Consider the following 27936-nt stretch of genomic DNA (forward strand, 5'->3'; position numbering starts at 1 on the left):
CAAAAAAAAAATGTGCATTAGTGCAAAACAATAAACAGGATGTTTACAGATAAATGAGGACACTTTCATGCTTTATTTAAAAAACCTGGACATTTGTTTAACATTTAAAATTGCAGATATACTTATGTTCCTTCCCATTGGTTTTTAGTGTGTGTAAAATGAACAATGTAAAATTGTGTGTGTTCTAGGGAACTACAACACATGCAATGTCTTGCTTCCCTAACATGTAGGGTGACCAGATGTCCCAATGTTATAGGGACAGTCCTGATATTTGGGACTTTTTCTTATATAGACTCCTATTACCCCCTGCCCTCTGTCCTGATTTTTCACACTTGCTGTCTGGTCACCCTACTAACATGGCATATAAAATAGCCATGCACTCTTTTTGGTATTTTAGGAGTACATTTTCTGTGCTGAAAATTTAACTCAGAAATATCCAGACTCTCTCCAAGCCTTTATGCTTTTGCTGCAATCTTTGGATAACATTTGTTCTGCTTCTGTGACCAAATTCCTGTAATGTAAAAGAGAAATCCCAAGTCTGAATTAACCTCTGTCCCAGCTTTCATATATGTTTTTGTCTCCCCAGTATTTCCTCATGAATGGAAGCCTGCTGCTTAGTTAAACTGAATGTTCAAGTTAAGATTTTCAAAGATGACTAGTGATTTTGGATGCCTCAGTTTCCGGGTGCCCAACTTGATACACCAAAACGAGCTGCATTTTGAGTGTGGGTTCTCAGAACTTTCTCAAAAATCTAGCCTTTTAAGGTTATTTTATTACAATAAGCAGAGTGGATTGATTTAAATAAGCAATTTTAATAATGATTTAAATCAGCAATCATGAAATCTTGATTTCAATAATCAATTTTAAACATGTTTTGAATTTGTGCTTTTTCCATTAGTTTCCTAAAGAAAGATTGATTCTTATTGGTTAGTAACCATTAACGCATGTTGATTTGCCACTAAATATAGCCTTTACACTAAATGTGGTGGTTCTGTTTGCCAACCCGGAGAATATACTATATCTATAGTCATTTAAACAATTAAACTCTCAACTTCTATTTATTCAGACTCTTATACTTTACATTTTTCTTATGTTAAAAATGATGAATGATGCATTTCTTATTTACTAGATGATTACTTTTTTACTTGTGATTTCTGACTGTCAAGGCTCCTTCCCCACTCTGAACTTTAGGGTGCAGATGTGGGGGCCTGCATGAAAACTTCTAAGCTTAACTACCAGCTTAGATCTGGTCCGCTGCCACCACTCCCAATGTGCTAATTTCCTTCCCTGGATAGCCTTGAGAGACTCTTCACCAATTCCCTGGTGAATACAGATCCAAATCCCTTGGATCTTAAAACAAGGAGAAATTAACCATCCCCCCTCCTTTCTCCCACCAACTCCTGGTGGATCAAGATCCAACCCCCTTGGATCTAAACAAGGAAAATTAATCAGGTTCTTAAAAAGAAGGCTTTTAATTAAAGAAAAAGGTAAAAATCATTTCTGTAAAATCAGGGTGGAAAATAACTTTACAGGGTAATCAAACTTAAAGAGCCCAGAGGACCCCCCTCTAGCCTTAGGTTCAAAGTTACAGCAAACGGAGGTAAACACCCTAGCAAAAGGTACAAGTTGAGAAAACAAAGATAAAACTAACACGCCTTGCCTGGCTGTTTACTTACAAGTCTGAAATATGAGAGACTTGTTCAGAAAGATTTGGAGAGCATGGATTGATGTCTGGTCCCTCTCAGTCCCAAGAGCGAACTCCCACCAAAACAAAGAGCACAAACAAAAGCCTTCCGCCCACCAAGATTTGAAAGTATCTTGTCCCCTTATTGGTACTTTGGGTCAGGTGTCAGCCAGGTTACCTGAGCTTCTTAACCCTTTACAGGTAAAAGGATTTTGGAGTCTCTGGCCAGGAGGGATTTTATAGTATTGTACACAGGAGGGCTGTTGCCCTTCCCTTTATAGTTATGACCCTGACAAACTGTATTTGGATAGAAAGTCAAATCCAAAATTAACAAACACATTTTAATTTTTATTATTAATGATTAATTATTATTATGAATAATAATAAATAAAACTACCTTATATGTTCTGGATAAATAGAAAAATACATTTATCAAACATTTAGCATTTAAAACAAACTGATTTATTATATGTAGTTAATGAATTGACTGGTTGTTTCTGGTCAACATGTTCTTTAAGGCTTTAGAACAGGTAGATAAACTCTCACACCTAGTTTTTAATCATCTATTGGAAGAAGAAAACAAGTTTTTTTCTGCTTTTTCAACTTCCAATTTTTTTATAAACTTTGAATGAACTAGTCATTGAATTGAACTACTTGAATCAACTGAAATAAAGACAATATTTTCTCTGCACCTGCAAAAGAGGCTACTGCAATCAAAAGCTGGTTTAGCACTTAAACAAACTCTGGTTCCAAATGCTTAGCCAGTGACTTCCAGCAGTTCAGTCATTTGATTTTCTTTAAAATTTGGCAGAAAACATGTACTGCTTAATATTAGTTTTGTCTTCAACATACATTATTTAATATATTATGGTAAGTTTAGGCCTTACCACAGGTTGTCAATTTCAAATGTTAATTGGGTTTATTTGAAGAAAAAAATCCACATTTAATTTAAATGGGGGGAAAAAAGCCAATTTATAAAGTCTGATTTTTTTTTAAATCATCACTTTTTATCCATCCTGGCAATAAGTGTTGCAGTAGACAGGCCAAATTCTTGGAAAGAGATCTGCATTTTGCTTCTTTATAGACATCATGCTGCTTATCCAGGGGGTACTGGAATCTAATACAGCAATGATATCTCTCCTTGCAGACACAGTCATACAGGGCCAATTGAATTTTCCTCTGCGATGAGCACACAGGCTCAACCAGTGCCTCTGCTTCCAGTCACAGCTCTCCTTCTGGACAGCCATCACCCATTCTTTCAAATCATCTCCATAGTCTATCGGACTAATCTTCTGCTTTCCTACTTCACATACAAAGTTCCAGTGCTCCGTGCTTGTGATAAGATCCCTGGCCTCATTAGCTGGGGTCCCTGGCAGTTTTCATCCACTACCATATCTTTTTTCTGGTTTGTTAATGTGAGAATCATTTTCATACTGGCTGTATTGTGCTCTCATTGTTCATTACCTTGAAAGCACCTGCTCCGACTAAAGAGTCAAGTCTGGGAATTACTCTGGGGGATCCCTCTACATGAGGCCCTAATATCCAGCTGTAATCTAACTGCGTGGCTCCCCAACAATATTGTTACATATAGTGATATTGGTATTCTGCCCCATTGCTCTTCTGCCTCAAGTCTCTGACCTCTATATTGTGACAGACCCAGACCAGTGGGGTACAGGAGTCTGGTAGAGGGCAAATATACTGGTCACTGGATGAGTAGTTTTCTGTTCCCTGAGTGACCAGAGCAGGGGCTGCACTAGAGTAATCAGGAACCTGCTAGAACCAGTTAAGGCAGGCAGGCTAATTAGGACACCTGGAGCCAATTAAGAAGAAGCTGCTAGAATCAATTAAGGCAGGCTAATCAGGGCACCTGGGTTTTAAAAAGGAGCTCACTTCAGTTTGTGGTGCGAGTGTGAGGAGCTGGGAGCAAGGGGCACAAGGAGCTGAGAGGGTGAGGGTGTGGGTGTGCTGTGCTGCTGGAGGACTGAGGAGCACAAGCATTATCAGACACCAGGAGGAAGGTCCTGTGGTGAGACTAAGGAAGGTGTTTGGAGGAGGCCATGGGGAAGTAGCCCAGGGAGTTGTAGCTGTCATGCAGCTGTTACAGGAGGCACTATAGACAGCTGCAGTCCACAGGGCCCTGGGCTGGAACCCGGAGTTGAGGGCGGGCCCGGGTTCCCCCCAAACCTCCCAATTGACCTGGACTGTGGGTTCTTCCAGAGGGGAAGGTCTCTGGGCTGTTCCCCCAACCCACATGGTGAATCTCTGAGGCAAGAAAATCCGCCAATAAGCGCAGGACCCACCAAGATAGAGGAGGAACTTTGTCACAATATGTATTTGGAATTAGGTAGAGAGTCATGATATCCATATCTTCCCACACTGTCTATGGGGCCATCCACTTCCTGTACAATTCTAAAACAACAACTCTGACACCTACCCTCAGTCTTGTACATTCTACTAAAATGGTTTAGTTTTCCACTCTCCTTATCACAATGTTCAAGTGCAGTTTTCTTTTACCCAGTACTTGGGACAAGTCACTAAAGTGGGAGATTCAGCAGTTTCAAGCAGAAAACAGTTAACAATACATTTCAAATATGGCCATTGTGTTAAAAATATTAGAATTAAGATATAATACAACACATTTCATTAGGTATGTAGCTGTGATATGATGCAATACTGCTTGAGGAAACAGTGTATTGGACTGATTGTATACAAACAACAAAATGGCATTTTCCTACTTAATACTACTAAACTATTTCAGGTTGTAAAAGATGAAAAGTTTAATTAGACAATAAATGCTTTTAAAATATTGGATTTTCAAGGGACATCAAATTGAAAATCACACATCTATTTTGAAATCTTGTGCCTATTATTGTCACAAGAAACTCCTTGGATTAATATAACTCAAAGAGACTGGGAAAGGGAAAGATCTCTCTCTGTGTTCTGGGCATCTGGCAGCACTTTGTATAGGGTCAGTTTCACTTATTATTTATATATATTGCAGTACTGCTTAGAGGGCTCAATTACATCAGTGTCCAGTTGTGCTAGGTACACAACAAAAAGAAGATCCATTCCTTTACAATCTTACATTACAAGTGAATACACAAAAGCAGTGAGAGAAGGGGAGCACTAGGGTCTGTATCCACAAAGGGTCTTAGGTGCCTGAATCTCAGGTTTAGGCACTATTGTGAGACATAAAACCCGTACTCAGCTGCCACTTAACTCTGTAGATACCTAAACTCACTCAGCACCTAAATTTCTGCTGTAAAACTTCCTTGGGTGCCTAAGTTTCTGCTTCTGTGTACCCACACTGCTACTTTACTCTACCAACCTAGATTCCTATCTCTTGCCTAAGTGCCATTATGATCCACAAACTAGGAGAAGACAAGTGAAGGAGCACCTACCTTGCCTGCAGGGCCCAATGTATTAGATGTGGTCAGAGGCCACTTAAGTCCACACAAAGCAGGAGATGAAGGGAAGTAGGAGGACTCCACCCTTATAACCTTTAGCCCGGTGGTTAGGGTACCCATCTAGGATGAGACATCTCACTTCAATTCTCCCCCCTCCCAATGAGGAGAAACGATTTGAACTAGTATTTCCCATCTCTTAGGTGAGTGCCTAACTACTGAACTATAGAGTGATTGTCACTTTTTCTCTGGCCCAATTAATATTTAATTATTGAATTAAAGAGCTTAAACAGGAGAGATTGATGGAGACCCACATCAGAATAGCCCACAACCCAGTGGCTAGGGCACCCACATGAGAGGTGGAGAAACTCTCGTCAAATCTGTTCACCTAATTAGACTGGGTTCTACTCCATGCCTGGAGCTCCTAAGAACTAGTCTATATTTATAACAATAAAAGAGAGACACTCTAAGTCCTATAGCAGAGGACCTGGAAAGTCAAGCCTTTAGGGAGCAGGAGCCAACCAAGAAGGGTGGAGTGTGGGGAGCAAATATGCTGGAAGAAAGCCTCCACAGATGCAAAACTAAGAAGAACCCTGTACCAGAGCTTGTGAGCCATATGGGTGGAATTTTTTGTGCTGTTTTGAAATTCACATTAATAAACAAGACTCCCAAAAAAGGAGAGTTACTGAGAAGACTCCCACAGAGTGAAGTTTCCTGACATGAGGAAGAAGTCGAAACTGAGACAACAACAGGGGGAAGTATAAGTGGGATAAGTTGTGGCCACAGCATATGACTTTGTGTAGGGTTAGTTTCACTGTTTATTGATGGCATGCCTTTCTCTCGGTGCTAAAAAGAACATGTTTCCTATTAAAAGCAGCAGGAGAGCAGAAACTGGAGGGTATACTTCAGCCCACTCAAAAGACCCTTCTAAACAAGCAGGAATCAGAAAATCCCCTTTAACTGTTTTTAAAATGGTGTTTTAGATAAAGCATGCCGAGGAGTGTCATGATAGCAAACTGATTTAAAATTAGTTTTAAAATGTCAAGTTGGCAATATCCCTTTAATTTTGTGATTATAACAGCTAACACAACATATATGTAACAGTAAGAAAATGTTCAAAATGCTCAGAGTGATGTGCAAGATAACAATTTCTCATTTTGTTAGCAGTTCATATAAAACATTTAGTGTGTATATCCTTCCAGCTAGTTTAACATGGGTTGCCTCAGGTTATTCTCCAGAATGCCATCAGGGCAGTTAGGAATGGGTATACATCTTACATTACAGCCTTTCAGTGACATAAGGCCTTTCAATTTGAAGTTATAAAGGACAAAAAAAATATTAACAGACTCAGCTTATTTACATATGTTTAAAAGAAAAGACATTTGGGTGTAAAATGAGAATTAGTGGAAAACAAAACAAAAAAAATTAGAACACAAATAGATGTAACACAAGTTGTCACCCATCTAGCCACTGGGGACGATGTGGAGCTGCACTCCTCGTGTCAGACTCTGGAAGACCATGGACCAGACTCTGCCCTCAGTTACTCTGATAGAAACCTGAGAGCAGATGCCACAGTACTCAACTCAACAGGTCAGAGACTTGATTGGACATACAGTGTGGTGAACAGCCCCGGGGAGAGGTGGATGCTGGAGAACGCAGAGGTGGGACCTCCTCTTCCTAAGCTCTCCACCTCTCACTGACCAGCCAGAGGGACAGGGTATCTGACTGGTCCCTAACTCCTGTTTCTCCCCACCGCCCATTAATTTAAACCATTGACTGGGTCTTTTGGAGTCTCTCGCTCTCTTTAGCTGTTCCACCCTCCCTCCTTGTAATTGTAGTATAGGGGCTGTGTTTTGTAGGATGATTGCCTGTTTTGGGATCACAAAGGAATTGTTTCCATTGGGGACAAATTGAGAGAAGCCTGATGAGATATTTCACCTTCCTCACAGCATCATGGAGACACAGCTAGATCAAAGAGGAGGACCTAGAAATTAATATTAGGAATTTGTACAGCTGTTTAATTCATCATGGCTGGAGTTCAGCACAGATAAAAGGCAAAAAGGACAGTAATGGATACCTCATATTTCACTGGTGGTCCTTGCACCTATGGGAGACGGGGAGAGCTGAAGACTTCTCTGACCAAGGTCCCCCTTACGGGTAGGAAGAATAAGAGGATTCACAAGCATGAGCAGAATTCTTTGGGTAGGCTGAGGGGAGTCTACCCTAAGTTATATGTTATATGATGGGAGCCCTGTAGCCCCACACTTCAAAGATTCATAGTTTCCAAGGCCAGAAGAGAAAATTTTGATAATCTGGTCTGGCCTCCTGTATACATAGATTATAGAGCTTCCCCAAAATAACTCCTATAGCAGATTTGTTAGAAAAACATCCTATTTCGATTTAAAAATATCAAGTGATGGAGACTCCACCACCATCCTTAGTAAATTGTCCCAATGGTTAATTGTTTTCACCATTAAAAATGTATGTCTTATATTTCCAATCTGAATTTGTCTGGCTTCAACTTCCAGCTACTTGGATTGTGATATGCCTTTCTGAGCTAGACTGAAGAGCCTACTACCATATATTTCTTCCCCATGTAGATACTGATGGGCTGTAATTGAGTCACCCCTTAACCTTCTCTTTGTTAAACTAAACAGAGTTTAGATAGCTAGCTCTTTGAGTCTATCATAATAAAGCAGGTTTTCGAATCATAGAATCTTAGAATATCAGGGTTGGAAGGGACCTTGGGAGGTCATTTAGTCCAACCCCCTTGCTCAAAGCAGGACCAATTCCTAACTAAATCATCCCAGCCAGGCTTTGTCAAGCCTGACCTTAAAAACCTCTAACGAAGGAGATTCCACCACCTACCTAGGTAACTTATTCCAGTGCTTCACCACCCTCCTAGTGAAAAAGTTTTTCCTAATATCCAACCTAAACCTCCCTGAGAACACTGAGAACAGTCTAGATCCATCCTATTTGGAACCCCCTTTCAGGTAGTTGAAAGCAGTTATCAACCCCCCCCCCCTCATTCTTCTCTTCTGGAGACTAAACAATCCCAGTTCCCTCAGCCTCTCCTCATAACTCATGTGCTCCAGCTCCCTAATAATTTTTGTTGCCCTCCACTGGACTCTTTCCAATTTTTCCACATCCTTCTTGTAGTTTGGGGCCCAAAACTGGACACAGTACTCCAGATGAGGCCTCACCAATGTCAAATAGAGGGGAATGATCACATCCCTCGATCTGCTGGCAATGCCCCTACTTACAAGCCCAAAATGCCTTTAGCCTTCTTGGCGACAAGAGCACACTGTTGACTCATATCCAGCTTCTCGTCCACTGTAACCCCAGGTCCTTTTCTGCAGAACTGCTTCCTAGCCATTCGGTCCCTAGTCTGTAACAGTGAATGGGATTCTTCCATCCTAAGTGCAGGACTCTACACTTGTCCTTGTTGAACCTCATCAGGTTTCTTTTGGCCCAATCCTCTAATTTGTCTAGGTCCCTCTGTATCCTATCCCTACCCTCCAGCGTATCTACCACTCCTCCCAGTTTAGTGTCATCTGCAAACTTGCTGAGAGTGCAGTCCACGCCATCCTCTAGATCATTAATAAAGATATTGAACAAAACCGGCCCCAGGACCGACCCTTGGGGCACTCCACTTGAAACCGGCTGCCAACTAGACATGGAGCCATTGATCACTACCCGTTGAGCCCGACGATCTAGCCAGCTTTCAATCCACTTTCAATTTTAGTCCATTCATCCAGCCCATACTTCTTTAAGTTGCCGGCAAGAATACGGTGGGAGACCGTATTGAAAGCTTTGCTAAAGTCAAGGAATAACACATCCACTGCTTTCCCCTCATCCACAGACCCAGTTATCTCCTCATAGAAGGCAATTAGGTTAGTCAGGCATGACTTGCCCTTGATGAATCCATGCTGACTGTACCTGCTCACTTTCCTCTCCTCTAAGTGCTTCAGAATTGATTTCTTGAGGACCTGCTCCATGATTTTTCCAGGGACTGAGGTGAGGCTGACTGGTCTGTAGTTCCCCAGATCCTCCTCCTTCCCTTTTTTAAAGATGGGCAGTACATTAGACTCCCACAACAACATCACCTTGTTGCTCACACTTCTAAACTTAATCCAGAGACTGACTCTCCTTTATTCATTCTCATAGTTCTTTTCTGAACCCTCTCCACATTGTATACCCTTTTGAATTGTGAATACCAGAATTGGCACATTATTCCAACAGCAGCTGCACCAGTGCCAAATATAGAGTAAAATAACCTCTCTATTCCCATTCAAAATTCCCATTTATGCATCCAAGGATTGCATTAGTCCTTTTGGCTACAGCTTCACACTGGCAGTTCATGTTCAGCTGATTATCCACCATGACCCCTGAATCTTTTTCAGAGTCACTGATTCTCAGGATGGAGACCTGAGACAATCCTGTAAGTATGGCCTACATTATTTGTTCTGAGATGTATATATTTACATTTAGTGTATTAAAACACAGTGTTTGCTTTTGCTCAGTTTACCAAGCAGTCTAGATCGCTCTGAATTAGTGACCTGTTCTCTTCTTTATTTACAACTACCCCAATTTTTGGATCATCTGCAAACTTTATCAGTGATCATTTTATGCTTTCTTCATTAATAAAAACGTTAAATAGCATAGGGCCAAGAACCGATCCCTGCTTGCTGATGATTCCCCATTTACAATCACATTTTGAGACCTATTAGTTAGCCAGTTTTTAATCCATTTAATATGTGTCATGTTAATTTTATATTGTTCTAGTTTTTTAATCAAAATGTCATATGGTAAGCCAAATGCCTTAGAGAAGTCTAAGTATATTACATCAACATTATTACATTTAGCTACCAAATGTGTAATCTCAACAAAGATATCAATTTAGTTTGACAGGATCTATTTTTCCATAAACTCCTGTTGATTTGCAGTAAATACATCATTCTTTTTTTAATTCTTTATTAATCAAAGCCTGTATCAGCCTTTCCATTGTCTTTAATAATTATCAAAGTCATCCCATTTACCCTTTTTAAAAATTGGCGCAGCATTAGCTTTCTTCCAGTCTTCTAGAACTTTCCCTGAAAGTCAACATTAATGGTCCAGTGAGCTCTTCAGGCCACTCTTTTAAAACTCTTGGCTGTAACTTATCTGAACCCGCTGATTTAAAAATGTCTGTCTTTAGTAGTTTCTGTTTAACGTCCACCAGACAGACTAGTGGAATAGAAAGAGTTACCATCACCATATGATTAGACTATATCATCTATTTTTATCCCCAAATACAAAACAGAAATATTTACTGCACACCTTTGCCTCTTCTGCATTGCTATTGATAATTTTACCATTTCCATCTAATGTTAAGTCAATATCATTGTCAGGATTCTTTTTGTTACTAATATATTTAAAAAAAAAACCCTTATTGTCCTTAACTTTTCTGGTCTCTTAGCCCACTTAAATGCCTGGTATGGGAGAGTTGGGAGAGATGAGTTAGAAAGCACCCTTCCATGGTGTTAAATTAATAAAGTTGAGGCCTGTCACTTAAATCCATCCCTGTTTGTCTTCATACTTCTGTGTGTCTTGATCAGTTTGGCCCTCTGAGCTTGATTTTGTTCCCATTGAAATGATATCAACAAGCAGAGGTTCAGGCAAATGCTACTTCTGCAATAACCCTGTGGCACAAAGGAAGTAGAAAGCCCATGTATCTCCCCAGCAGGGAATTCTTCCACCATGGCAGAATTTCCAGTTGACATATAGCTGACATAACTAGCTAGCCACCAACATATCAAATGTGGCCAGAGCTCAGACTATAGTTGGCATAAGGTTCTGGGAGACTGTTCCCTCTTAGCTTAAGTCAGAGCACCTAGAGCTCTGACATATACCAAGTCCAAACAACCCAAATTATTGGTGAACTGTAACTGGCACCCCAATGCACCTCCTTCCCCTTTCTCTCCTGTGCTGAGCAGATCTCTAGACCCATAGCACCTACTCTATAGCAGTGAACAACATAATGAAAAATATTAAAATACAATCAAAATATAAATGTACAGAGTCCTCTTAATGTTCAAACAGATGAATGCAAATGAGGTGCTGCATATAAAAAGAGCCTGATCATACAAGTCTTACTCCTTGAATGCCAGTGGATCATGTGAATAATACCACTATTTCACTAAATACAGCTCATTGTGAATAAGGGTCCAAAAAAGAGATGGAAAAAGTGATTGTGGAAAAGGGCTAGTAAATATAGGGATAACACTGGTCAAAACAAAATACTTTTTCCATAAAAATATAAATAAATAAAAGATACAAACTATCTTGTATGAGCCGTAAGGACTAAAAAAGATGAAAGGTGTATGTATTATTAAATAATAGGCAGTTGTATCAGTGAAAATTTAAAACAAATGTAATTGTTTTGATATTTAATTCTAAAGATCTAACAGAGCCAGCAGTATTGGTATTTGATCAAATTAAAGAAAGAGAAAAAAAGTAAATAATACTCAAGACTTGGAAGACTCTTAATATCTAAAGATAAAGGACAGATCAAAATAGAAATGTGGCAACTTTGATGAATTATTATTAATCAAATGTGACTACTTCAGAAAATATAATCAATAAAAAGTATAGGAGCAAGGCAAGAGAAGTTCGAGTGTGTCAATAAAATAAATTATGAGGAAAAGTGACAACTAGTTTGTTAAAATGACATTCATACAGTCTGTTGGGAACACATACTAAAGATTGTGCACCAAGTGGAATATGTGGCAACGAATTGCATTGCTGGTTGACTGACCATTATTTACTGAGGGAAATTTTAAAGAATTTATTTTAAAACTAGCTAGTCAGAAGCCAGTTTACCTAACAATACTGTATTTTTATCTAGGTAGACTGAAATTCTAATCTGAATACAGAACAAATAGAGGATACAAAATTCTGTTTGGCACAAAGGATAACCATATCTAAGAATATTGCCATCAGCCACAAATATCTAAAGCATCCTCCTCTTATAATACATACAATATCATAAAACAAGGGCCTGATCACTTCATCCTGCGGGACAGGTCCATGGACAAGGAGTACTCCATAAGGTCCTCCTAAGAGCTTTTTCCAAACCATTCAGTGGAGTGTGGGCAGGTTTCTCCCTTGCAGTTCTAACAGGGGGGCTCTACTCCAACAATCCATGTATCCTAAAATATCTAAAGAAGGCCGTCTCTGAGGAAGCCCTGTACTTCTTCAGTGGTTGTTGTGTCAACTGCTTCCCCCTTTAGGCTTCCTTCACAGAGGATGTGATTGGAATCTTTAGTGAAACAGAATTCCACATTACGGAAAGGAGCATTATCTCTGGGATATTAACTTCTCATGGATTCACTGATGGGCTTTGGGGAAAGAAAATGGGGAGAGGGCAAGAAGGAACATGCCTTTGCAAATGCAGGTAGGGTGTAAGTGTATCTCTCAGGCAGCTGATACTTCCCTGTGTAAGAAAATGGTGGATCCCATGAAAAGTTCTTTCCCTCACAGTGCAGGACAAAGCAGGATGATTACGCCTCAGATGTGTATTTGATATGCTGCTGTCTTTACCAGTGAAAGCTAAACCCCAAAACATCTCTAACGTTGTTGTTGAGAAAAGAGAAATTGTTTTTTCCTTCCAAATTCACATTTCCTAAAAGGAACAGCATATTTCTCCTCCCATCAAGGTACTTCAGAAATAGCTGGGATGCCTTTAGTTTACTTAAAACCTAGATGCTAAACGGAGATCATTGAAATAACAACCAATTTAGTTATGTCAGCAAAACAAACTTTTAGAGTGGACTAGTTATCTGACTAGTTGTAGTATAAATATAATAATATTAAAAGAGTGACCAGACGTGTTGTAATGAAAGAAAAGTGCTATTGCTGGCAGAGAGTGGGTAAAGAGATGAGAGGGTGGAGAACAGTAAAAGGAGACAATATTTTTTCTATATTTTATGTCCTCAGAGTTTAAAGAAAACAACACCAATGGATACCTGATCAAAGTAGCTATTCAGTACCCAGATTAAATCTTCAGGATTGGATGAAAGGAGGCCCTAGCCTATTTCTGACTCCACTTTTCCATTTATGTATTATGGCACAAAACTGGAGTTTATAATGGGTGATTTAGATATATGGAATGAAATCCTGACCCAATTGAAGTCAATGGCAAAACTCCCATTGACTTCAGTGGGTTTAGGATTTCACCCCAGATTGCTGTGTGAAAAGCTGTATGTAGGGGAAGGCTGTCATCTTTCTAAATCTGGAGTTTTTTCATGTGTGTTTGCCAGGATGTACAAATTCTATTCATGCTTGCAGCTGTGCTGCTTAGGCCGATGCAGGATCAATCTCTCACACAAGTACTGGTGTAATGCTGACAGACCCTGCTCGTCAGCAGGCAGGATCGAACCTGGGACCTATGGAGCTTAGTGCAAGAGCCTCTATAGCATGAGCTAAAAGCCCACTGGCTCTTAGCTAAGGCTGTAGAGCAGACTCATTTAACTCTAAGTGGTCTCGGTGTCACTTGATGGGACAGAACACCACACCCAGAAGGTGTGAGGGTTACACTGGCATCCAGTGAAACTGATCTCTGAGGCATTTTGCTGGCAGAAAGTCCTTTGCTGTCCTTCCAGGTCATCTGTTGTCATGTTATTTAAAAAATAGTGTGCCACTAATGACACTAGACTATGCTGCTGTTGTATAACTGTAAATTAAAATTGATTCTCTCTGCTAAGCAAATACACCATAGTTTATAATATAATTACAGGTGAGCGCAAAACACATCCCCTCTGGAGATATTTGAAATTATGCAACTACTTTGAATGTTAAAATTGCCTCAGTAAGTACAACAAATTATTTGTTAGCTAAAGTATGGTATAAATTGTAACACACAATTGTTCTCTTTTTAAATGTTTATTTTAAGATCCAGGTATCTTTAAGTGCTAAATTCATTTTCTGTAGTGGGATTTAAAATCCTCTGTGGAGCTATCCAACTACTGTTCTTTGTTCTCCCAGGTTTTTATTTTTTGCTACTTTGCCTAAATGGATATTATATAAGGACTGCATGACAACTCTCAAAGTAAATGGACTAAATAGATGGAGAATATCAAATGAACCAGGGACTGGAAGGGCATGGACTAAGCAAAGAAACACCTGAAAATCCACGAGGAGAACTGGAGAAATAAAGAAAAAACGTAGATCAAAGTGATGTAAAATAGCTCAACATGGAAAATAATTCTCATGGAACAGCAACGACTTAAGGAGTTGCAATTCAACATTGGAGTAAGTTGGTGCAACTCCCTTGAAGTCAATGCATTTATGCCCATCTATGCTTGTGATGATTTTAGCTTCAAAAGTAAGTTCAAACTTTCTTGGACTAGTTGGAGGATGAAGAAAGGTGCTATGGAGGTAAGTGGCAGATCAGAAAGGATGGGAGAAATATTAATTGATTGCTGACATGTCATCCATACAAAATTTTCTGAAAAGTGCAACAACTGAAAATCAGAATGCTTGCAAATGATATGCTCTGTTTATATAAGCCTGCAAGCAGGACAAACAACTGGAATTGGAAGCAAATTCTTGAGTGGATGGTAGCATGTTTTTTTTGATCAATACAACTTGTATCGTTGGTAGTTTATTATTCTAACAACAGTGATCTCCCTGTGTTTGTAATGTAATCCTGAGCCATGACTAAATCATATTGCAAGTTTTATGGGGCAGGAATATTCCTATTTGCCTATAAAGTGCTATGTACACTCTCGGTGTTCTATGAATAGGCTTGGCAGAATTTGATTATTTTAATATAATTTTGAGGGATAATATCAATGTTTATTTTTAAGCATTTATTCAATTTTTATCTATGTACATTTTTTACACTTGTGCAAAATTATGGGTGTTAAGCTCGACCCCCCCATTTTTATCAATTTAAGTTTTCACAGTTGTGGGAAATTATGGGGGGGTCAGACAATAAGAGAGCTAGAGAATAATTATTTAATGACAGTAGATGTTGAGATTCAGAAGTTAAAGCCTTATAACCGTTAACACAAATGATCAACATCATTGTCAAAGAAAATAGCCTTAAATTAAACTCCAATAGGTTCTCAAGCAGGATTTTTCTTACTTTGCCTATCTGTAAATTTCAATTATTATCGAGGTAAATATTTTTCTTCGGTTTGTGTTTGTACACTGATATCAACGTTTATTGACATTTACTGATAAAAATGAAATCCTTCCAAACCTATCTAAGAATAACTTTAATATGGAGATTTTCTTGAAACAAAAGATATAAAATCTCACAGTTCTAAGTTTTTATATTTGATAACTTAAAATGGCCAGACCAAAGCAATAAATTCAAAAAAATAATAATTTAAACATTATTACTTTAGCACAATTTAAACAGAAACTTTAAAAAGTTTGTATGGCCAGTTTCATCTGGAGGTGTTTGTTTGTTTTTGTGTGTGGCAAAATTGTAATTCTAAAGAAAGTGATTTATAATTAAAATGCTACCAAAAATTAGTGATAATCATGATCACATAAAGATATACAATATACACTATCAGATTCTTAATAAAGACTCCTATTCACAGTAAGTCCTTTATTATGAAAAAGTTTCCCTTTTTAAAGAAAAAAGTCAGCAGTTACTCTTCTTATTATGATCTGTTTGTACCATGATTCATTTTCATGGACAAGATCTTGATGTTATTATATGTAGTATGACACCAATTATATTTTAATATGTTAACCTTTCTTAATATTCTTACATTGCTATATTCATTCTCTGAAACAGTTAACGGATACATCTTGATTTCTCTGTGTGTGACTCTTACTATTGAATCCTCCACTACAGTGGCAGTTTTATCATTGACTTAAATGGGAGCACAAGTAGACGTTGCAGTCACTACTGGTCATCATAAAAGGTATAACAAACTCAGTTGCTGATGAACAAGTGACCATGGACAAACTGGTGAACACTGGCACTAAAAGACCAATAATTAAATTAAAACTACAATATGTGCCAGATATTAAAATACTACACTTGAAAGATATTTTCTTGGTTGCTTCATTTTATGGACAAGTATTGTCTAAAAACCTAAATATAGCTCTACATTTGTCAGCAGAGATATGCTAAACCCAGAATTCACCAAGGTAAGTAGACAGATACTCTATCTCAAATTGCATATACTTCACAAACTTGATTATCCAAACGTTGCTGGGGTCATATTATAACAGTGCACGATCATTACAAAACAATAGATAAGTAAAGATCTGAAAACAATTCCATTTTCATTTGGTTTAGGCTGTAAAGAAACAGTCACAATTAAATATATCCAGCTCAGTATGACACAAAATAAGGCAAAGATACATAAATAAAAACAAGCATATTAGCTCTTTCACTTCCTCTCTTTTCTATCTTACTAGCAAACATCTGGTTAAAACATTTGTGAGTAATATCCCATCAGAGGCAATTATCAGCTTGTCAAACAACACTGCTAATTTTGTATGGCTAACATTTTATAATGAGGACATTAAATCATTTTGGAACCCTTCATTACTTACATTGATGTCTTCCAAATCTAAGTTATTTAGAATGACATTGTTCCTTTTCCAGAAGATAGGAGGTCTCAGGGCTCCATGAATGGCACAACTTAGGACAGCACTTTGTCCTACTGTTGCTGTAGTGATACTTATTTTCTGATCATCTGGCAAACTCAGCTGAACAATCTCTGTAAAAGATATATTGTTTGTAAAGTTAATTAGCATGCAGTTTCATAAGGTTAATTGGCATGCAATTTCCACACCTTGGTAATTTAAGGATTCTAATTTGAATCAAAGGGAAAAGAACTTTCAAAGGACTGTTGGAAATTTAAACTGTTCCAAATAAAAGGTCAGCAGGAGATTTCAATTAAATTGACTGACAAGTATCACCTAGTCAGAAAAGAAGCATTTAACATGAAATAAATTTCAGAGATATGGTTATAATAAATATGGCAGATTGGATCTAAAGGTGGTAGACAAAAAGTAATTTAACTGCCAAGCCAGCATCTGCAATTGAACCAAAACAGATCAGTTTATTCACCAATATATCATTATAATACCCATTGAGACATGTTCATTTCCTGCTAAGTCAGAACATAAATGGAGCTGAATGAATAAAATATGCTGATGTATTTGGAAACACATGAGTGGGGAAATAAAATGTGTTTCGGGAGTTTAAGATAAGGCTCTGAAACAGGAGATTTGTAATACATAGGTTTGTTTCTTTATATCTAGTCCACCTTTGTTTAGAATCAGTTTAACTCAAGAAAATAAGGTTATGGCAGGCAAGTGATGAAGCTGATTTATTGTGGAGAAACATTTGTACAAATATGTTTATACATATTAAAGAAAAAATACAACATAGTATTTTGATGAGACTATACCAAAAAACCCTGCTTTGAAGCTATTTGCAAACATTTGCTCTAATGGAACATGTTGCAGACAATATGGACAAAATCCCAGTTTAAACTAATTTAAAGAATACTGAAAGAACTCAGAACTATGTCAGAAAATGTGTCCCAGAAATACGAACATCCAAAAGAAGACTTTTCCTACCTAATCTAAAATTCTCCAGGGAAGAGGTGAAAATTAATATTATAACCTTTTAGTACTAATGAAAAGCTACAAATAATGTCCCACAGTATAATAAGGTGTTAATGTTGCATTGACCAAATACAGGGTGGTTCAAAATCACAGATTTTTTAAAAACAAATAAATAAAAATAATCAGATTTTTTAATTTAAATTGGATTTTTTATTTAAATTGCACACATTTTTCTTTTAAAAATAAACCTTTTCAAAATTAAGTTGGAAATTATGACAACCTGTGTTAAGGCTTAAATTTACTATATATTAAGATCATGTAAATTAAATAAAAGGAAAATAAGATTAGGCAATGCATGTTTGCTGCTGAAGTTGTAAAGAAAGTAAAAGCACTGAATCAATGGAAGCCACTAACTAAGCACCTGAAACTACAGTGTGTTGGCATGCTAAACCAGCTTTTGCCAATTGCCACCCGGCACTTAAGCAGGGAGGAGTTTGGCTGGCTGGCTGGGAGAAGAAGGCAATGCTTTCTGGCTTGGCGGAGGAGGGAACATGTAAAGCTGCTGGAAGAGCAGTCAGTGTGGTGGATGACTCACCACCTCGGAATGAAGGGTTTAAAAAGGTCAGCTGGGCCTGGCATGTTCAGTGCAGGTACTCCATAAATTAAGGCACAAAAAACAAAAGAACAAAAAAATGGCTTGGAAAAGGAATTAAGGAGAGGTGCTTGGTAATGGAGAAAGCTGGGAGCAGTTGGGGACTCGTTTGATTGGTACAGCAGGGAGCCAAACCCCCGCTCATTATAGTCCACCTTAACCCCTCCTATGAGGGGGTGTGGTCGGTAAGGGCCCAGCAAGGGAATTGCTGGAGGGACTTGGATGAAAAGGGGGGGGGGCTGGTGAAAGTCCCCCCCTGCCCCATAATTGGCTGGAATTGGTAAGGTCCTGGCAGTGAATCTGCTGGAGGGACATAAATTTTGCACCTGCACTGCACACATTTTATCCACTGTGTTAGTCCCAGACATCTGTCTAATAATAAAGTTGCGGCCCGATTAAACCCATATCTAATGTCTCCTGTCATTCTTTCAGCATAGCCAGACAATAGCCTCTTCTGCAGGTGTAGAGAATATTTTCTTCATTTCAGTTTACTCAAATAGTTCAGTTCAATGTCTAGTTCATTTAAAGTTAAGAAACTGATTGAGAGTTGAAAAAAGCAGGAAAGCTTGTTCACTTCTATTAATCCAAGAATAAAAACTTAGAAATTTCTAAATTTACAATTTTCTATTATCTTCAAGGACACGGTGACCAGAAAAAAAAAATCAATTAAATTTACCAAAAAACCCCCAAACCCATAAATAAACAAACAAAAAAATATAAAACCTGATTTGTGTATTTTTAATTGAATTCCAATTACCATCCAAATAGAATTTGACACAACGTATGAATTAAAATAAATAAATCACCCAGTAAATAAGAAATGCATCATTTACCATTTTAACATAATATAAAATGTAAACTTTAAGAATCTGAGTCAGTGTGCTAAGATATATAATTACTTAATTGAGTGTATAGATACAGCATATCCTCTTGGTTTGCAAGAAGAAAAACAAATTTAATGTAAAGGCTATGTTTAGTTGCAAATCAACATATTTTAATAGTTACCAACCAATGAGAATCAACCTTTCTTTAGGAATATAATTAAAAAGTACAAATGCAAAGGAAGATTAAAATCAATTATTTAAATCAAAGTTTCTTGCTTTCTGATTTAAATTATGATTAAAATAGTTGATCTAATTTGTTTTGATTTGAATCAATCCACCCTGACCAAGGAGTCCCAATAAAGCATAACACTTCACACTTAAATCTGGCTCAATCACCCTCTCATTAGAATATTTATTTGCACAACTGATGGGTTTCTGTGTTCAGAAAATAAGAGGAAGGAATTTGTTGTGGTTCCTTTAGTGACAAATCTATTGTGCTTATGCCTTCCTTTTTTCTGTCAATGAAATCATGGTTTATTGATCAGGCTAGCACTGCTAATGAAGGTGGGAATGGTCTCTCTTTCTACCTCTCAGAAGAACTTTATTATCCATGATCTACTGAGCACAATAGGATTTCAAATTATTTCCTTTAAAAAGGAACAGAACTAAGATAATTTCTTTTGGATTACTGCAGTAAGTGAAATGTTTCCTTTGACTTCTTATGAAACTCATAACAGTAACAGTAAAGAGCACATTTTACATGCATGAAACTCCTTTGAATCCAAAAGAGATCAAAACACTTTACGGAGTACATACACGAATCACTGCGTCCACCGAGCAACCTACTTCTGTGAGGGAACATGGCAGCTATTATAGAGCATAACAATGCTACACAACAGCTGAGGACAAGAATTAAAGTGCATGTAGTTTATTCTAAATGAAAAAGTAGAGGGAACAGAAGGAGGTTAGAATTTAGCTAGGAATGATATGCTATGTTCTGATGACCTATTTGCAAAAGTATATCACCCAAAGAGCAAAAATAACACAGTCCAATATTTTTTTCTTAATTAATGGAGATATCCTATCTCCTAGAACTGGAAGGGACCTTGAAAGGTCATTGAGTCCAGCCCCCTGCCTTTACTAGCAGGATCAAGTACTGATTTTTGCCCCCAATCACTAAGTGGCCCCCTCAAGGATTGAACTCACAACCCTGGGTTTAGCAGGCCAATGCTCAAACCACTGAGCTATCCCTCCCCCATTTCCCAATAAGATTGGCGGATCTTGGTAATTCAAATACAATAGGTTAGAGAAACTGAATAAGTTTGTGAAAAGGAAGAAGACTGTCTCCACAGTATACATGGCTCTCAAAGGAAGACAAAATTCCTGAAACTTTGACAATTAAAAGGTTTAAATATTGAAAAAATAAGCACACAGATACTGTTAAGGAACAGTGAGGCAATATTTCTTTAACTGGTTAGCATTAGAAGCACACAATCTACATTATCAATCTGGCATAATTAATACACACATTTTTAAGGAGGTAGGTGTTAGAAATATGGTGTTCTTAGTGGCCTGAGCAGAGGAATTGGACCCAAGGATATCAGAGTTCTAATTCTGGCTCTGACAGATTCTTTTTATGGTCATTGGCATGTCAATCAAACTCTCTGCTTCAGTTTGTCTGTAAAATAGGAGTAAAAATTACTTAATTAGCTACCTCCCAGGTTTGGCATGAGGATTAATTAATTTATATTTGTAAAGCACTTTTATGGGGAAAGTTGTTATTTAAGTCCTCCAGTTGAAATGTATGAGAGCAGTTCATATTCAACACCTAAGAAAAACTAAGCACAATGTTGGTGTAACACTTCTTACTAAAACCACAAAATTTTGCGCTGTTACAGAATCATATAAATAAAAAATGTGTAATACAGTCATTGCACTTAAAATAGATTAATTCTGCCTCTGCATTTTTCATTGTACTCTTTATACTTCCTATGGAGAACACCGAGGGGGATATTGCAAATACAGTGGTGTTTAGTTATCTAAGAAAAATGTAAAGTTTTAAAATGTGACTACTGTACTTGTACCAGAGGAAGAGAATTACATTTATTACATTTTCCTACTGGAATTATAAGAGAGCTGGTTATTATCCATTTCATGAAATATCCGAAGAACCCCACTAACAATGTTTATATAGTGTATCTTTTTATTCAGTTATTTTTAATACAAAGGGCCTAAAGCTTGAGTCCCCCCCCCTGTTTTAATTCTAAATAAATAAAAGTTTAGAACAACAACACTTAAGAATACTTGAACCAAACATAGATAAAATTGACGTATTCAGCTGTATTTCTGCTGTACTATATTTTAGAGCTTGCCATCTAGCTAGGCAGTCTTGGCAATTTAAACAGGCCAGCCTGCTGTAAACAACACAGTAAATGTGTGACCCACTAAATGCTTCTTATGTTAGAAAAGCATGCTTTTTAATAACTGCATCACATCACACAGAGCCAGGAGGATTTTCTCTGCCAGAACCAGAGCCAATAAACCTAAATCTGTATAATGTAGTGAGTACTGACACAAAACAATGCTGTTTTTCAACCTATTTCCTTCTTAGTAGTGTGTATATAAATCCACTAGCCTCCCCTGTACACATACATAATTGGAGGAAGAAAGGAAAAGCCCCTGTTACACTCACTCTCAGAAGTTAAAAATAAAAAAAAAGGCAGTAACAGTCCTATTTTTCTTCAGACTGAATTTTAGACACATCAACACAGCCCACTTAGAATGGGTTTCTACCTCCTGTCAATTTTTTATTTAATTAAAATCTCAGTGGGCTTTCACCTCCAAACAAAGGGGGAAGAACACTGAGTCCCATCATCCAAACTATAAAATATCATTGAATTGGTACATCATAGGTAGGGTCCTACCAAATTCACAGTCCATTTTGATCATTTTCATGGTCAATTTCACATCTGAAATTTCAACCCAAAATGTACCTGGAGGTGCGTCTGATTCCCTCCCCAGCCCAGCCAGGACTCGCAGCTAGGTGTCCCTGGCTGGGGCACTCCTAGGAGCAGGGGGACATCTGAGCCCCAGAGCTTCCTGCACTAGAGAGAGGCACTCAGAGGTGAGTCTGATCTCCCCCCAAGAGCGGCTGTTCAGGGGAAGGCAAGTCCAGTCCCTCCCTGCCCGGCAGGGACTCGCAGAAAGGAGCCCCCAGCTTGGTGCTCCCAGTTGCATGGGGGAGATCAGATTTCATGGGGAAGGGCTTATTTCACGGTCCGTGAAACATTTTTCACGGTTGTGAATTTGGTAGGGCCCTAATCATAGGATACTCTGAAGGCTCTAGAACAACATTCTGGGGACATGAGGACGCAGGCAATGCCTCCTTTTCTTCCCCCGCCCTCCTCCTGCCATGTGGGATGCAGAGAGAAGCCAGCCAGAGACTCCAACGAGTAGGCACATAGCAGTCAAAGCAGGGACCTTTTGAACAAGAGAATCTGAATCCCCAGAGTGCTGCAATGGTGCCTCTGCTAGAAGACAGCATTTCTGCAATGAAGATCAGTTGACCGCATCCATACTTAGTGGGAGAGGCAATTGTTTACGACACATTATATGGCATTTTAAACATTTGTTTCCCAAATATACTGCTTTTTTATCCACATCCATCCATTTTATCTAGTGCAGAGCAAGCAGTACTGTACAGGTAGTAGCAGAAGCTTACTCTTTTGTTTTGCTCCTTGTGTAGTCATTTACACCAATGCAAAATGAGTGCATACTAAACGCTACTATTCTGATTTGGTAGCATTTTATACCCACTTTGCACTGGTGTCAAAAGCAGCAGAACAATGGAATATCAAGCCAAGAGTAACTTTCCATACAGTGTCCAACTCTGTGTCTCAGCCCTGAGCTGGAGGGACCACAACTCCAGGTGAAAGCGGGGTTTATGTCCTTTCAAAATCCATGGCCTCATGTTGAGGCCGACAAAGATGCAAGTAATTGATAATTAAGAGAGTATTCTTCTGTGGACACCTGTCCCCTACAAATTGGACTGAGAACAGCAATTCATTTCACCTAGATTATTGAAGAGCCATCAGCTCGTAATGACTTAAAGCAACTACTGACCTGGACTCAATTAGAACCAGTGTCCTAGAAATGAAAAGCCCTTTATCCTATAACAAATTCTCTTAGCCATTGTTCATTTAAAAACAAACAAACCAATCCAAGCTACACTTCTGCAGTCCCTGCTTTGAACCAATTCCAACCCAGCCAAAACCAAAAGCTTTTGATCTATTATTAGAAAGGATATTTCAAGTGAAAATGAGGCTCTGTATCTTACGAAGTGTTTTCTACAGCTTCTCATTTTGGAGAAGGGAGATGGGGTTCTGAGAGTTGGAATATTGAAAGTTGTATTTTTGGCAGCTGGATTAATCTAATCCAAAATAATCTAAAAGTGACATACGTTAAAAGAAGCAGCATAGTTAGGAACATGTGTGGAATTTAAAGCTGTCAGGAAGAAGGTGCTGAGGAGAAGTTCCTGCTGTTTCCACCAGCAGGAATCCCTGGAGAGATGTTCATGGCAACAAGAACATCATGGCTTCTCTCAATCTGTTCTCTCTTACTCCCAGCCAGGCTGACTCACTTAAAAACGCAAAAAGCCTAAAGAGTATTTAGCTAGAAGCAACAGAAGTGAATACACAGGATTTAGGGTGGAGCAAACATTGAACTGGCTGCTCTGTTCCTGACAGTTATTTCCTGCCACATTATGCTTTCTTCTTCAGTGCACATCATTTAGCTCTCAGGACAACTTGCTGGTTTTCTTCTGCAGAAATCATATAACGATGTCATTCTCACTCTTCCATCTTCTGTACAATTACTTCAGTCATTCTGAAATTTTCATGGAATCAAATGAAACTCTCAGTTTACAACAAATTCTTAATCTCCTTTTCAAATCTCAAGCATACAATTGCTGAAATGTGAAAATCTTAACTTTATAGGGCTTTCGTCTTCTAATGCAATTAAGGGGAGAAAGGTTTGGATAATTTGAAGAAGTTTAGTATATTACCTTCCATACACTGGAGGCCTTTATTGAATCTTGACAACCCTTCAGGGTTCATCCCAGGCTAACCATTTCACTGCCAAGTGCTAGACCTTCAATTATTTTATCTTTCAGTCTTTAAATAACTGGAGTGACTCCCAAAAGCTTCACTTTTCTCCATTCTTCTTTAATTAGCAAGTTAGGTTCATATAAAACAGGCATTAATCTTTAGATTATGACAAAACAGCAACCTATGAACATGCTGAGATCCTTAACTGGCTCCTTTTTACCCACAAAGGCAACACTTAGTGATTAGCATTAGCACAATTAAAAAGATAGTAAATTTTGTCTAATGTGTTTCAAAGACTAGGCATCAAAGTAGTATTTCAATAGCTTTAAGAAGAAAAGCTTTATTTCATCATTAAATCATAAAACTCAATATTTCAGTTTTCTCTGGAGTATAAATATTAATCTTCTATTTAGACAAGAAGAAAAATTACACCAATTTGTTCTTTTCCAAAAGGCATGCTCCATAAGTCAGAGCTTAATATATTGCCCAGAAGAGACATGTAAATGTGATTTACACTTTGTTTTACTGGACTCATCATGTGACATACAGTTATGAATGTCTAGAAAATCTTTTTTTAAAAAGAAAAGAAAGAAATGAATCAAGTAGAAGATCTGTGGTCATGTACTATAGTTTCTAAGGTCAGACCTATCCATTTGGAATATTTCAAACCCCTGTTCCCTCCACATTATTAGAGATGTATATGGGGTGGACTTCCTGAAACTATCTGTTTAGCTACATAATTACTTCTAGGAGACAAACACATCCTTTGCTCATTTATAGTAGTGTATCAGTTATCTTTTCATCCAATGATCTCGAAGAACTTCACAAAGTGTTATTGGTGGTGGTAGTGGCCTGTGGTATGCCGGTGGTCAGACTAAATGATCTGGTGGTCCCTTCTGGCTTTAAACACCATGACTATATTAATTTTAATTTACACCTGGGGAAACAGAGTCATAGGGGGATTAATTGACTTGTCCAAGGTTACACAGGAAGCCAGAGTTGGACTAGTCTTCAAGACTCCCAGGCTTGTCCCTTAACCTCTAGACCATGCCAAAATGCCAAGTGTTATTTGCAGAGTGGCAACTTTAAAAAAATAAAATAAAATACAAAAGTCTCACTTGTTTTACGATTTTTGTTTTACGATGTTTGTTTTTCTCTTTTACATCTCTTTGCCAAACTAGAAATATTACAAATTGAAATGTTCAGCAGAGCAGGAATTAGCAGAAATGTTGCCATAGAACCTTTCGAGCCATGGTGCCTCCATGGGTGGAAATCATCAACCTATGTTTATCTTCTCGTTTTCTTTAGCTACTCAGGAAGCTTGCCTTTCATACTATCTCACAGTGAGAATGGTTATGTTTCTTCATGCCCAAGGTCACCAACAAACTTTATTAATGTCTTTATCTTTAATGCAATATACAGTCTAGTTCAATCTTGAAAGTTGCACTCAAAGTTGGGGCCTGACTCTTCCACCCTTACTAATATTCAGTAGTACTATACTCTGGCCCCATTTCAGCAAATAATTTTACATCTTGAAGTTCATATTTATTCAGCAAAATGCGTAACTTTCAGAATGTGTGGGACTTAAGCTACTAAAAGTGAATAAGGATGAAAGTCTGGATTCCTTAGTTTTTAAGGGCTGTCAGTGACAGCAGGGACAATGATATACTTAGTACGGCAACGTACCCCTAATGGAAGATACTCTTTTAATATTAGGCTTTTAGATAACTGATACACTACTTACACATAAAATACAGTTCTAGTTTCTGTGTTTCTCCAGGGACCACGAGAAAACAAACAAAGTGAGAAAAGTCTATTTACAAATACTTTTATTTTACATCCCCATGAACATCACCATGAGCCTAGTTTTATGAATGGTTAGAAACAAAGCCTACTCATACTGACACATTCTCCCTCACTTTCTCTTGCAGCCAGTGTATTCTCACTCCCTCTCACACCCAGCATGTTTATGTCACTGGGATTTCTACTATACAAGACACAAGGGTGCAAATAAGCATACTGCAATAATTACTTTCTAACTGCAGACAACAATCAATACTGGAGTGGGGGGAAAGATCAGTGATATATAACAAAGTCAATATATTCTTACATTCCAAACATTCACATAGGGTCAAAATCTGAAGTCCTTACTCAAGCAAATTTTTCACTGAAGTCACAGAGTCAAATCCAGAGGTTTTTACTCAGTTTTAAAAGTATGAAATCAATAGGAACGTGTCAAAAAAACAAGGTAAAATGAGTAATGTTCTTGCAATTCAGGGCTAATGGGAGTTTTGTCTGAGTACCAAATAAAATTACTTATATCTGTTAGTCTGCTTGTATCTAGAAATAAGCTTAAATAAATGTACAAATGTGTACTTTTACAAGACAATTCCATACAAAGTTGACGGTTCTTTGCTCTAGGGCTATCCACAATCATGACAACAGCTACTAAAATATGACAAAACCGTATTTGTGAACCTGCATTCAAATAAAAATCTTAAATTTGCTTTGATGGTATTTGCAATATTTTTTTGAACATTGCATACATATTTGTAGGACATTCTTTTTGGGTCCTAGTAATGGACACAGAAAGAGAAAGTTGAGATTATTTGTGCAATCATCATGCCAATAGTACTTGCAAGAATGTATATTTTCATTTCTATTTGAGCCACAAGTTACTTATCCAAACCATCCTATTTAGCCATTAAGTCAGTGAACTCAACATATGCAATGAGACTTAAGTGACCAGTTATACCATGTGAAGAACAAATTAGAAACAATGAGGAAATTGTTGTAGCAAATAGCTTGTGAGCAGTCTATAGGCTCTTGCTGTAAGTAATCTAACTAACTAAATTATGATATAATGTAAGAGGTATAAATTAGGAGAAGAGCTATAAAATAACAGCTTTCATATTTTCAGTGTCTCCATGAATATCAGAAACCTATCTTCACTTGTAAAGTTCTGATCTAATGGATATTAGGAAGTTACTGTTTTTTGCTGAGGTTAGATTGGTTTGGAATATAATCTCTATCTACACAGAGTGGTACTGATTTGCCTGATCAACTATTACTTAACGCCGGATATCCTTGAAACAACAGTTGTTTGCTATTGTCTCTTTGTTGAGCTGAACTATGCCAGGCACAACTGCGTGCACCTGAGAAATTTAAAACTGCCAAAAGGGAAGGAGGACAGATTTTCAAATATTGCTCTCCTCCTGACAAAGAGGCTGCAGGAAGTATTATGAATATTATTTTAATCAACTACTCTAAATGCTTGTACATAGAGATATACAAAGACAATGAGTTATGTTTCACATAACAGAAATGTTTGTCAGATTTTTAAATTTTGAGAAAAAGTCTACTTTTTCACCATCAGAAAAGGCAACTTTAACCAAGATGGCATACTCAATTAAAGAGACATACTAGCTCTACTACTTGATTGAGGTGATATAAATAATCCATGTGCAAGATATATTTTTCTACTGCTCTACTATCTAGTGGTAATGATAACCTTGTACACTAACAATTCATGAACCAGCAAATAATGAGCTGCAAATCAAGGTATAATTATAGTACTGATAAAGGAATTCCCTAAAAATGACTTCAATAACACTCAATCTTCTATATAATATACATTCATATTCATTTTTGTACTATAATTATAATTATAAATACAAAT

General features: G+C 37.7%; 1 protein-coding gene across 2 annotated transcripts in view; it reads right to left on the minus strand.

Moving 5' to 3' along the window:
• Nucleotides 1-27936, minus strand: part of FSTL5 (follistatin like 5) — a 526494-nt gene that overhangs the window by 136483 nt on the left and 362075 nt on the right. For both annotated transcript variants that reach the window (XM_065405185.1, XM_065405184.1), the window contains exon 6: nucleotides 16654-16820. In XM_065405185.1, coding sequence (XP_065261257.1) covers nucleotides 16654-16820 — 167 coding nt within the window. The remainder of the gene's footprint in view (nucleotides 1-16653; nucleotides 16821-27936) is intronic.

Source organism: Emys orbicularis, chromosome 5 (assembly GCF_028017835.1).
Source record: "Emys orbicularis isolate rEmyOrb1 chromosome 5, rEmyOrb1.hap1, whole genome shotgun sequence".
NCBI classification, from domain to species: domain Eukaryota; kingdom Metazoa; phylum Chordata; order Testudines; family Emydidae; genus Emys; species Emys orbicularis.